At 45.7% G+C, this 12,539-nt stretch overlaps 1 protein-coding gene across 4 annotated transcripts in view; it reads left to right on the top strand.

Annotated features, from left to right (window-relative positions):
- Positions 1-12,539, top strand: part of SLCO3A1 (solute carrier organic anion transporter family member 3A1) — a 324,947-nt gene that overhangs the window by 247,325 nt on the left and 65,083 nt on the right. For all 4 annotated transcript variants that reach the window (XM_050798035.1, XM_050798037.1, XM_050798036.1 and 1 more), the window contains exon 3: positions 2,956-3,054. In XM_050798035.1, coding sequence (XP_050653992.1) covers positions 2,956-3,054 — 99 coding nt within the window. The remainder of the gene's footprint in view (positions 1-2,955; positions 3,055-12,539) is intronic.

Genomic DNA, 12,539 nt, shown 5'->3' with positions numbered 1-12,539 from the left:
CAGGGTGTGGTGTCTCCACCGCAGGCCACTGCTGTTACCTGTTCAAGCTACCAGCCCCGCTCACTGGCCCATCTGGGCCCTGTGGGGCTCCTGTGGACAGCTGAGGCCAGAAGCTTGAGGGACACCTCTCCTTCTCTGCAAGAGGGCAGAAGGCCTGGGACCCCAGCTGTGCTATGATGTCTGGCCAGTCCTCACTTTCAAGTCTACTGTCTTTCTTTCAAGTCTACTGTCCCCAAGCATGGGGGTAACAGCACAATCTATATGCAACATCTTCAGCTTGTTGGGTTGTTTCTGTTTTTCCAAGGATTCTGAAGGTTTTGTCCTTTGACCTATTAAGTATTAATAATAATTCTCATTTTTCAGTCTGTAAGGCATGGATCAGTGACGAATACATTGCTTGGGGGTTTTATTTAAAGGGAAGAAGGCCTATGATTGTGGGTGATGGGGGAGGTGCCGGGAGTCACAGCAGATGGTGAATCAGAAGGGTAGGCACAGCACCCTTGGCAAGAGAATTGTATTCCTGTGCTCTGTGTCCCGTTCTTTTGGGAAGGCCTGAGCCGTGAGTTTGTTTGCTGAGCCATCTCTAGAGTGCCTGTAACTCTGACTGATGGATTACCACAGCCTGCAGCCTGGATGGGAGGATATGACTGGCTTCAGGACTTTGCAGGAATCTCTCGGGTTTAGCATGGGTGCCGCTCCTGAGTTGGACAACTGCTCTCCATGCCCCCTACTTCCTGCTGCTTTCTCAGATCCTCTTCCTGCTGCTCTGCTCCCTAACCACAACCCCACTAAATAAAGCCCCCCTAATTCTAGTCCATCCCCGAAAGATCTTTTCCAGTAACATCCCCTGCCCCCAACTTTGTGTGCTTGGTTATCTTAATCAAAATTATGACAAACCAGAGATAATGTGCTAATCATGTGAACGTCACTCCTCTCCAAAGTGATACATTTTCATTTGTTAAAATGCAGCTTATTAACAGAAATAAGATTCTGCAGTTTCTGGTTGGCCGTGGAGTGACTATTTGGAAACAGTGGAACTTCTACATTTCTTCACATCCAAGTAGGATTTTGCTGAGGGTGGACTCAGCCCTGTTCCTGTGATATAAAACATATTTTCTTCATTCTTTCCTTCATCAAACATCTCCTAAGTGACTGCTTCAGGGTTCTGGGTTCCTGTCTATAAATATGTGTTAGTTCGTTCTTGCCTTGCTATAAAGAAATACCTGAGGCTGGGTAATTTATAAAGAAAGGAGATTCCAGTGGCTTGGGGTTTTGCAGACAGTACTGGAAGCATGGCGTTGGCATCTGCTCATGGTGAAGGTCTCCGGAGGCTTCCAGTCATGGCAGGAGGCAAAGGGGGAGCAGGCGCATTACATGGTGAGAGCCAGAGCAAGAGGGAGAAGGGGAGGTCCCAGACTCCTTTAAACAATCAGAACAATCAGATCTTGTGTGAACTGAGAGCACACTCATCACCAAGGGGGCAGTGCTGAACCATTCGTGAGCCCCATGATCTAATACCTCCCATTAGGCCCCACCTCCAACATTATGGATTACACTTCAACATGAGATTTGGAGGAGACAAACATGCAAACTATATCACGTGGCTTCCTTTGCCCAGTATTTAAAACCATTTGCTTTCCCCTGTGTAGTTTAAGTTGTTTTTCCCCACCCTAAGTCAATGAATGACTTCAGAGGAGGGAAAGCTTCAAGTCAGCGAGGCCAGGATTTTTTACTGTTTGGTTCAGCATCGAATCCCCAACCCTGAGAATAGTCCTTGGCACATAGAAGGAGCTCAGGAAAACTTGACTGAATGGATGAATATGTGATTGGTTCCACAACATCACCAAGAGAATTTAGGGTGAGTTGATCTACCCCTATGAACAGACTAGGCTGGAGAGCTACCGTCCACTGGGCTTAGGTTCCTTGCTGTGAAATTCATCTCTCACCCTGCTCTTCAGGTGCCTGTGTGGCCTGTTAGCACCCACCGTTGGAGCTACCTGGGTTGGAATTACCCATGCACTGACTGTCCTCATCAGATGGCCAGCTTCTAAAGGGAAGAGCCGCTTTCTTGACTCTTATTTTTGCCTCCAGGGCCTGGAGAACTATCAGTGCTCAAGAAATGTCTACCCAATTGAAATTTAAATAGATACAGCCTGTGGGTTTGAGTTTGGGATCAGTACTTTTCCCGGAATGTCCTAAAATTTCTGTGTAAAATACCAGGTATTGTGTCCATCCGATACTTAAGCACTACCCAGAACTTGCCATCTTCTCAGGTCCTACAGAAACGCTTAATTCCTGAACAGCTGTTATAGCCACAACAACAATGGAAACAGATAATGACTTCAAAACATGGAGAGAAATTGAAGAATTGAAATTAATAAATATGTAACTAAATGTTAGATATTTACCATTGTGGGAACTTTGCTATTTGCTAAATTTCAGAGTCAGAACGTTTTATTATATTTGAAAATAATTTGTGGCATAGATTATCCTCACTTCACAAAAAATTCCTGAGTTTGCACAATGGGTGTCAAGGGATCTTAGCCAACCACAGATTAAATGAGTTACATAAAGCCAAATAAATGTAAAAGCAAAATTATAAAAGTCTTTTCGAAAGTGTGGATTGCAGAAAAAATATTTAATGATAGATGCAGATATATTTTAATATGTTTGATGTGGGGTGAAGTCCTCTAAAAGTAAAGGACACAAATTTCAAAGCAACCTAGCAAAATACTATAGCATTGTAGCATAATATACAGTGCTTTCATAGAGTTTCCAAAAATTATAAATTCAGGCTTTCCCCTCTAGGATTTTTAGAATAATTCCTAATGTCATTTGTAAAAGCAGACATCTCATCTCATCAATGTAAAATAATATCCTTGACCTTTGGTGATCTTGCTCATTGAATAGCCTCTGTTTTGTAATCTCTTTTTTTTTTTTATCATCTTCTTTCAGGAATCCTGTTCACGATGCTGGTATTTGGACCAGCCTGCGGGTTTATCCTGGGCTCTTTCTGTACCAAAATCTACGTGGATGCAGTCTTCATTGACACAAGTAAGGAATATATCTTGATATCTACCTTCCACCCACAAGCATTTCCTCCCTCATAAATGCGGCTTCAGCCTGTGGGTTCTAAAACCTTCTTGCTCAGAGACAGTCTTGATGCCCCTGCCTCTGTACCTGGGGCTCACCCGAGATTAGTTGAAAGAACATGAATGTTGGTTCAGAGGGCCTGACTCAAGTCTGGGTTCTGCCAACATCTACCTGGAGGCTGAATAACCCCCAGTAGCTGATTTTACTACTCAAATCTGTATTTTCCTTATCTGTAAATAAAGGGTAACAATAATTATATCTGCCTGGCAGATAAGAATTTAATGTGAGTGTCTGTGTAGAAATGCTTGGCATATGCTCATTGAGTGGTGGCCCATTAACCTATGTGAGGATCCTACTTTTCAAACTAAGAGTTGGAGCATGTGTTCTGGAAGTGCAAGTGTACGAAAGGGGTCAGTGAGACAGAATATTGGAAAATGCTTTTAGAAGACACTGTTGTGGTGGCCTTTGTGAGGAAATATCCACATTCAAAACCATTTTAATCAGAACTTGTGTTCTTAGCAGGAAGTGCAAGTCTCAGAAGACCCTGAATTCCCCAATCCATGACTGTGGGATTGAATGGGATGCGAGATCGATGGGCTAGACTGTGCTGTGGTGACAGACGGTCCCAAAACCTCAGTGATTTTACACAACTAAGGTTTATTTCTTGGTCACACTACATGTGCAGGGTAGGTCGGCAGTGTCGGGGTCAGGGAGACTTGGCTCATCGTGGTCACCTGTTGATCTGTTCTCAGGATCAGTAAGCATTCCCAGTGCCCCGGGCCCAGGCTCACAGAAGTTCCATCCTGACCCCAGCTTGCACAGTTACCAAGGCAGGAAACCAGTTTTACTCTGGCCCTTGAAACCTCTACTCAGAAATGACATACAATGTTTCCCCTCATATTTCATCAACAAAAGCAAGTCACGTGGTGTATTGGTTTCCTGTTGCTGCATAAGAAATGACCCCAAACCGAGTGACCTAAAACAGCAGACATTTCTTATCACGCAGTTCTTCATATTTTTTTCTGTGGGTCTGGAATACAGGAGCCGCATCACTGGGCAGTTCTAGCTCAAGGTCTCTTATGAGGCTGCAGTCAAGGTGTTGCAAGGTGGCAACCTGGTCTTGGGTCATCCCAAGGCTCAACTTGGGGAGGATCCACTTCCAAGCTCACTGCCATGGGCCCACAAGAGGGGGCTACCTCACCGTGACACCCCTGAACCAAACAACCCAAGAGAAGGTGAGAGAGAGCACCTGAGGCAGGAGCCACAGTCTTTTTATAACCCAATCTCAGAAGTGACATCTCATTACTTCTGCTGTATTTTGTTTGTTAGAAGCTAGTCACTGGCTGGGCGCGGTGGCTCACGCCTGTAATCCCAGCACTTTGGGAGGCCGAGACAGGCGGATCATGAGGTCAGGAGATTGAGACCATCCTGGCTAACACGGTGAAACCTCGTCTCTACTAAAAATGCAAAAAATTAGCCGGGCGTGGCGGTGGGTGCCTGTAGTCCCAGCTACTTGGGAGGCTGAGGCAGGAGAATGGTGTGAACCCGGGAGGCGGAGCTTGCAGTGAGCCAAGATCGCACCACTGCATTCCAGCCTGGGTGACAGAGCAAGACTCCATCTCAAAAAAAAAAAAAAAAAAAAAAGAAGAAGCTAGTCACTTTTCAGGTTTACTATCGAAAGAGAAGGGATTATTACACAGGGACCGGAATACCAGGCAGCAGGGATTTTACAGACCATCTGGGTCATTGCCTACCATGTGCAGTCACATCTCTACCTTGTGTCTGAAAAGGAACACTATATTTACATGTAGTTTAGCATGTAGCAAAGCTGTATTTCCTTTCTCTCTGAAAACAGAGGGTGAGAAGCCATTCCAGCCTTTGCTTCTCATGCCGATCTATCCTCAGGATCAATAAGAATTCTCAGTCCCCGGGTTCTCAATCCATCATCTCTTGACAGTGCTAAATTTACTAATTCACCCCAAAGAAATAATGTGGTTTTAAATCCAATCAAGTCGCTTTGTGATTCACTCCATTAATCCCACTGATATATTTACTTGTAGCTAATGATGTTACAGATTCCAAGTGGAAAAAAAAAAATCAGAGGCAGCCTTATTTATTTATACTTTTAAAGTGCTGAGTCTGTTCAGAAGGTGATTGAGTGCTGGTGTTTTGTAGCCATTGGCTGGCCCTTTGAACCCATTTCCTAGGGAGTGCGGTAAGGGGTGGGCTGGGAAGAGACAGGACATGTGAAGTGAGTCGGTTTCCATCTTGTTCGTATAGACAGGCCAGCTTCCACCACTGCACCCAAGGCAGCACAAGACAGGGCCAGCAGAGGGGATAGAGAGGAGGCATTCTCCTGATACAATGGGGAAGCCACCTTGAAGGGTAGCAAAGTGGCCAGGTGGCATATTTTGCCCTCAGTGGTATCAGTGGTGGCCTTTGAACCAAAACCCTGTGAATGACCAGATTATCTGAGCTGGAAAGAGCCTCAGACATCATTCCTTTCCAACTCTTTCATTTTCCAAATGAGGAAACTGAGTCACAGACAGGGGAAGGGATGTCCCCAATCCAAGGAATGTATCTCTATAAAACCCAGATCTCCTGAGCCTGCCTGTGAAGATTGCACTCACCAAACTCTCTTAGGAGAATGAAACGGCACCTTCTCTCAGTGCCCGCAATGACCAGCAGGTAGACAGATGGCTGGAGGAGGCTTAGCCCATCTACTCCCGGTTCCCTCCATTCGCTGAGGCTGTTCCTTCAGCCTGGAATGCTGTTTCCATCTTACTGTGTTCAGCATCTCTGTTTGCCCTTTAAGGCCCAGGGTGTAGCGGTGTGATCCATGGTTCCAGTCTCATTGGCTACTTGGTGCCTACATGGATGTAAGGCAGGTGGGCTCTTTTCAGTCCTGTGTGGGCATCTCGCTGATGGCAGCCTTCCCCACCAAGTTGATAATGGACTTCTCTTTCTGTTTCTAAAGAATGCAAGGTGCATTGTCAGTCATGATCTTTGCGTCCTTCCCATAGGCACCATGAGGGTTGGTGCAGCTCTTTACCAGTAGAGGGCAGAAGAATATCATTTATCCTATTTAGGGAGTCAGCCACAGAATTCTGTAGTTTCCAGCAGTTTTTATTGTTTCTAATCTTGTGACTGAAACTTGCCGCCTGGGGGTGGATTTGGGCTGTATTTGAGGAAGGGATTCTTAATTTCTTTAGGGCCTCCCCTATCTTTTCCTTGCTTTCCTAAAGCAGTACTCTTCTGTAGGGCTGTCCAATGTATGGGAACATCACTGTAGGCATTAATAGACGAGGGCCACACACGGACACATGTTTCTTAAGTCCCCACTGAGATTGGGGTCCAGGAAAAGCAGCAGCCTGAAATTTGTGGGGAAGCGGCAAGGCAGGTCCACAGAGGGCCCTCGTTATGGGGTAGATGGAGGAGAGAAGGTGGCGTCCACCACATAGCCTGGTGCCCACATTGAAAGGAGAATCCAGTGAGGAAGCCTGGTTGAAACTTGTGAGTAGATGCAGCTGGGGGTGCCAAGGAGGGTTGGTTGTAGACATGGGCCAGCTCTGGGGTGAGAACCCCCACGGGGCACCTTGCCTGGAGGTCCCAACTGGCTCCACTTAGACATGGGCTGTGTCTGCTGCTATCTTTCATCCGTGTTTGATCCCTACATGGTTCCCTTTGCTCCTCAGCTCAGGGAGAATAACTCTGTCCCCTGAGAGCTGGGGGAAGACATGATGGTACCTCCAGGATTTCTTTTTTAGGTTCTTTGTTAAACTGAACCCCAGGTGAGAACAGGACCTTGAAGAAAAGAAGGACTTGGTAACAGAATACATATCTAATCACTGCCTTGGCAAGCCTTAACTATGTGGGTTTATTACAAGAAGATTAGTAATACCAGCAGCCATGAATTGGTCACTTATTAAAGCTGTACATAGATTGCCTCATTGGAGCCTCAGCACATTTTTATGGGAGTGTAGATCCTACTATTAGGTGAGGCATTATCATGCAATGGTTAAGAATTCAAGCACTGGAATCAGACTCCATTTGAATCCTGACTACCCCCCATACGAGTTCTGTGATCCTGGGGACATTACACACACATCCTGAGTCTGTGTGTGGATGGCATGAGCTACTCATGCAAAGCATTTAGCACAATGACTGGTGTATAGTAAGCACACAATAAATACTTATAATAAGAAATCTGAGAGGTTAACAGTTTCCACAGCTAGGGATAGAGCAAGGATTCATTCCCAGGCCTGTCTGACCTCAAAGCCCCACTCTTAACAGAACAGCTGGCTTCCCTGAAACATCTCCAGGCATGTAGCCAGAAGGGGGCTCCCTTCCGTGGACAAAGGCCTTGTTGAGATGACCTAGCCTCACCAGCACATCCGTGCAGACTTGTCCTGAGGCACACACCAGCAGGGCTCGCAGAAGGCTGCATGGCGTTGGCAGCTGGAACAAGATGTGGCCATCTGTTTGCTTCACAAGAAAGGTCAACAGACTGAGAGCCTCCTGCTCTGCTGTCCTGAGGGTTGGCTGCTACTGCTAGATTCCTTCATTTTGGGCTAATTAGCCCAATGGCTGGGATTCTAGATGTTCAATACCACCCTCCAGCCTTAGCCCCTTCCTGTCTCCATTTTCTAATTAGGTTTGTAACTTAATGATACTCTTAGAATTCTTGAGTCCCATAGCAAAAGTGTGGCAACATAGGTTAAACAAATAGGTCAATGAACTACAAAAAAAAAAAAGTCCATATGTCCCAGGAGTAAGAAGTAAATGTCGCCAGTTTGCTTTGATCTGCTCTTCTCACAATCTCAGGTATCCTCATGAGTTTGTGGGTGGGTTGGTTGGTTAGTTTTAAACTGGTTTAACTGTATTTCCAGTGACTTTTCATTTGATCTTGGAAATGGGTGGAAATCTCAGTGAGCCCCCTAGTTCAGTTGACCTTTGGCAGAAAGAGTAAACAGCTGTCAACAACTCTCAACTTACCCAATACAAGCAACAAATAAGAACAACCCAAAAGTCAGACACAAAGAGTGGAAGGGTTAGAAAAATGGATCTCGTAAGGCTGGGCATAGTGGCTCTCACCTGTAATCCCAGCACTTTGGGAGGCCGAGGCAGGTGGATCACCTGAGGTCAGGAGTTTGAGACCAGCCAACATGGTGAAACCTGTCTCTACTAAAAATAAAAATTAGCCGGGCATGATGGTAGGCACCTGTAATCCCAGCTACATGGGAGGCTGACACAGGAGAATTGCTTGAACCTGGGAGGTGGAGGTTGCAGTAAACTGAGATCTCACCACTGCACTCCAGCCTGGGTAATAGAGTGAAACTCCATCTCCAAAAATAAATAAATAAATAAATAGGGGAAATGGATCTGGAAAAGGAGAAAAACCTTCTACACCATAGAAAAACCTTCTATGTCAAGACAAGTCCAAGGTGTGCCTGGCTTCATGACAGACATTTCCATCATGGTACACCCAGTATATGGCTCTCTTTGTTCCACTCTGCAACTCTTTTCTCCTGTCCCCTTTACCAGACTTCCCTCAGAATGAAATGGCATCTGTTCTCATTGTCTGAAATGACCACGGGGTAGATTAGTGGCTTGATGAGGGAGTTGAGCCTATTCACTTAGAGTCCCCTGAGTGTGCCACACCTTGGCTCAGCCTGTTCCCTCAGCCTGAGATACTGTCTCTACCTCATTTTATTCAACATCTTTCTTCATCCATGTGTTTAGTTTTGTTGGCAATTGAATGTATCTAAGTAAATGAAACAGATTGGTGCTTTCAGTTTTGTTCTGGGCATCTTACTGAAAGCAGCCCTTGCCAGAAGGCTGAAACTGCAGCCGTTTTTTTAAAGTTAAGACACTAACTAGAACCAAATAGAGAAGTAAAGAGGTTTTCAAGCCTTCCTCCCTACCTTTACCTAAAACAATACTTTGCTATGTCAAGCCTGCCTGAGACGGCTGTTCTTATAGAACATGGATTTTTATTTCCTAAACCTTTTGTACTAGTCAGGGTAGACTAGGTTATGTTGCAGTAACAAACAGCTCCCAAATCTCAGCAGCTTAGAATACTAAATGGTTCTTTCTTCTTTGTGCTAGATCCAATGCAGATCAACACGAACATTTCGTTTATTGTAGCCTGTCAGATACCATCTTAGGAGGAAAGGGGTTGGAGTCATGCACCAGCTCATACACACTTCCATCCAGAAATGATACATAACCCCCTTGCTCACATGTCATAGGCAAATCTCTGTGGCTTATGGTGACACCTAACTTGACAGAGTGAGGAGGTGTCATCCTCCTTGACATCAGAGGTGGAGGACACTAATAACATCTACCACACTGTCCTCTTCCAGCCACACAGAGAACTCTCCCTCAATATCTCTAGTACTGAAACAGTATCTGTAGAGCATTGACAGATCATTGCCAGCAGGTGGAGGGAGATTTTTCACCATAACTAGCCAAAATGCCTTGTTAGCTGGGCACAGTGGTTCACACCTGTAATCCCAGCACTTTGGGAGGCCAATGTGGGTGGATCACCTGAAGTCAGGAGTTCAAGACCAGCCTGGCCAACACGGTGTGAAACCCCATCTCTACCAAAAGTACAAAAATTAGTCAGGCATGGTGGTGGGCGCCTGTGATCTCAGTACTCGAGAGGCTGAGGCAGGAGAATCACCTCCCCAGGAGGTGGAGGTTGTGGTGAGCTGAGATCACGCCACTGCACTCCAGCCTGGGCGACAGAGCAAGAATCCGCCTCAAAAAAAAAAAAAGAAAAGAAAAGAAAAAATAGTGTTTGTTATAGAGATGGACAGAGGTAGGACATTTTTCAGACAGGTCCAACTGTTAGTTGTCTTTCCTAGATCAAAGTCACCAAGCCTCCCCCCGCCCTCAGGGCAGCACACTCTACAGCTGAGCGGTTTCCCTCTGCATGTTATTTCTGTGTCTGCCACAGTGCTCCGGATAATTGAAATGGAGAAAAAAATCAATACTTCCCAAAATAGTCAGTGATGAGTGTCTGGGATCTACAGAATGCTGCTGTATGCCACCTTCACGCAGGCCCCGTCTCTTGTCCTTGCCCAGGTGGCAGGTGGGCTTTGGTTCTGACACAGGTGACGTGCCCTTCCCCGTCTTTCAAACTGAGCCAATGTTGGCTTTCCTCACACATACACATACCTACAGGAAGCAAGTTGACATGTTCACACAAACCGTCACCTCCCCCATCACTGTCCCTCTCCCTGGGATGTTTTCTCACACATAGAACAACAGAGTCACTAAATTCCTAACTAAAATATGACTTTTCTAATTTTGTTCCCCCAAACAACTGCTAGGATTTCTCTCTCTTTACCAGCTCACATCTGCCAGCTTTTCAATTCCCCCTTTATGGAGCCTGGAGATAATGGAGGAAATACTTCAGCTCCCTTTTGCTGTCTTCTGTTTTCATTCATTGCTTGGCAGCAGGTGAAGAAACACAGTAAGTGACTAGTGAAAACATTCCTGTTCAGCTACCAGAGGCAATATCACTTCCTTGTGTCTTCCCTCATTTGCATAAAGATGCTTTCAAGATCACCTTGTGTTTTCCCATGCCGTACCTTTTAAAAAGATCCCTATTTTGAGATTCTCATTTATATACATATATGTACATAAAAGTGCAAATAACAAGATCTACTCTCTATATAAAGAGCCTACTATGCATCAGGTGATTCTTGCTCATTGCCTGTCATCCTTGCAACCACTCTAGGTTGAAGCTGTCTTCATTTTGCAAATGATGCAGCTAAGACTCAAGGAGGGTAAGTAACCTGCCCAGTATCATATGCTAGTAAGTGGCAGAGCTGGGATTCGCAAGTAATCTGCCCAGTATCACGTGCTAGTAAGTGGCAGAGATGGGATTTGACCCCAAGTTCTCAAAGCTTACACTGTCCCCTCTCTAGCTTGTAGCTATGCAGAAACATCTGGTCCATCGTAGTGCTGTTATTGCTGCTGAGTGTATGTCAGCGTCTCCAGGACAGTGACTCACCAGTGTTCTAAAGGCCACTTGCTACTTACTGGAAGAGCTGGCGGCCTTAGGCTCATGGCACAAAGAGCAGGAATTGATCATTCACCTCAGGCCCTATAGGGAGCCCAAAACAAAGTCCAGACATTGAAGAGGGGCAGTGGAACAGAAAGGTGAGAGCGTGGACCTTGTTCCGTCCTTCAGCCCCGTGAACCTGGGCAAGGAACCTAACCTTTCTAAGCCTCAGTTTCTCCATCTATAGAAAATAGAGATAATAAAAGTCCTGCCTTGTAGAGTTATGGGGAAGGTTGGCTGGAACAGTTAAGAATGTGCTCTGCTTAATGCCTGGTGCAGAGGAAACCCTCAATAAATGATGACTGGCATTATCATTAATGCTAGCTGAGGAGTCTTCAGGGAGAGCATTTTATGAATGCTGAAGTGTTCATCTGGTGTCTGCGGTCATTACTCTTCCCAGAGCTGCCCATCCATCTGGTCCAGGCCTGCAGCCCTGTTGGTCCTACTTCATACACCATTGCCCAGATCTCCCCAGTTCTCCTTCCGTGTTCCAGGGGCGTGGTTTGTTATCAAAGAGACATTTCTAAGCAGCTCGCCTGGGAGCCGTGCTGTGCAAGGCAGTTGTAAAGAGAGAGAAAGAAAAAAACTGTACCAAAGGGTAAGCTGAAGTTTATGTTCTTGTGACTTAGCTGGCAAAATCAAATAGTGGTACAAGGCCACCAAACCACATGCATAGCACCTTTAAGCACATGAGTTGGCTGCAAAGCTTTGTATTAGAGAGCTGGTGCCAAGCCACAGGCCACCAACAAGGTTGGCATTAACCTCTCCACTAGTAGCATGGAAACAAGGGACCCTCACCATAAATAACAGGCTACCATCATCTGGATGCCCCAGCATGTGCCAGGTACTGTTCTGAGCATTTTATGTCTGGTGTGGTCATTTAATCTTCCCACTAAGTACTACCATCATCATAGATGTTATACAGATCAGTAAACTGAGGCAGAGAGAGTTCAAACCACTGGCCTAGGATCACACAGAGAGCAAGGGGTAGGACTTCAACCCAGGCAGCCTGGCTTCAGAGGCCATGCTGTAAAACCCTATTGTGTGCCTCCCCTGACGAGCTGTGAACCTAATTTAAGACACTGAGTGGGGCTTTGAGTGGGATCTCATATGAGCTGCTTTTTGGAAGCCAAGAGTGAATATACCTGATGAAAATCTACCTCTGAACAATAAACACTCCCTTGTGTTTCTTTGAGCACACCTTGGCAGCTCTGCCAAGCCAGTCAGTTTTAACCTAAATTCAGAGAATGTCTGGCTTCTCACTGTTTTTGTTTAGACTGATGTAAACACAGGGTAGACAAGAAAATTAAGGAGGGAATGTGATCAGCCTTGGGCTTTGAGAGAAACAGAACTGCTGATGTGCAACAATAGG

This window comes from Macaca thibetana, chromosome 7, assembly GCF_024542745.1.
Source record: "Macaca thibetana thibetana isolate TM-01 chromosome 7, ASM2454274v1, whole genome shotgun sequence".
NCBI lineage: Eukaryota > Metazoa > Chordata > Mammalia > Primates > Cercopithecidae > Macaca > Macaca thibetana.
Note: the sequence above shows the minus strand (reverse complement) of the source record. Positions and strands in the feature narration are given on the sequence as shown.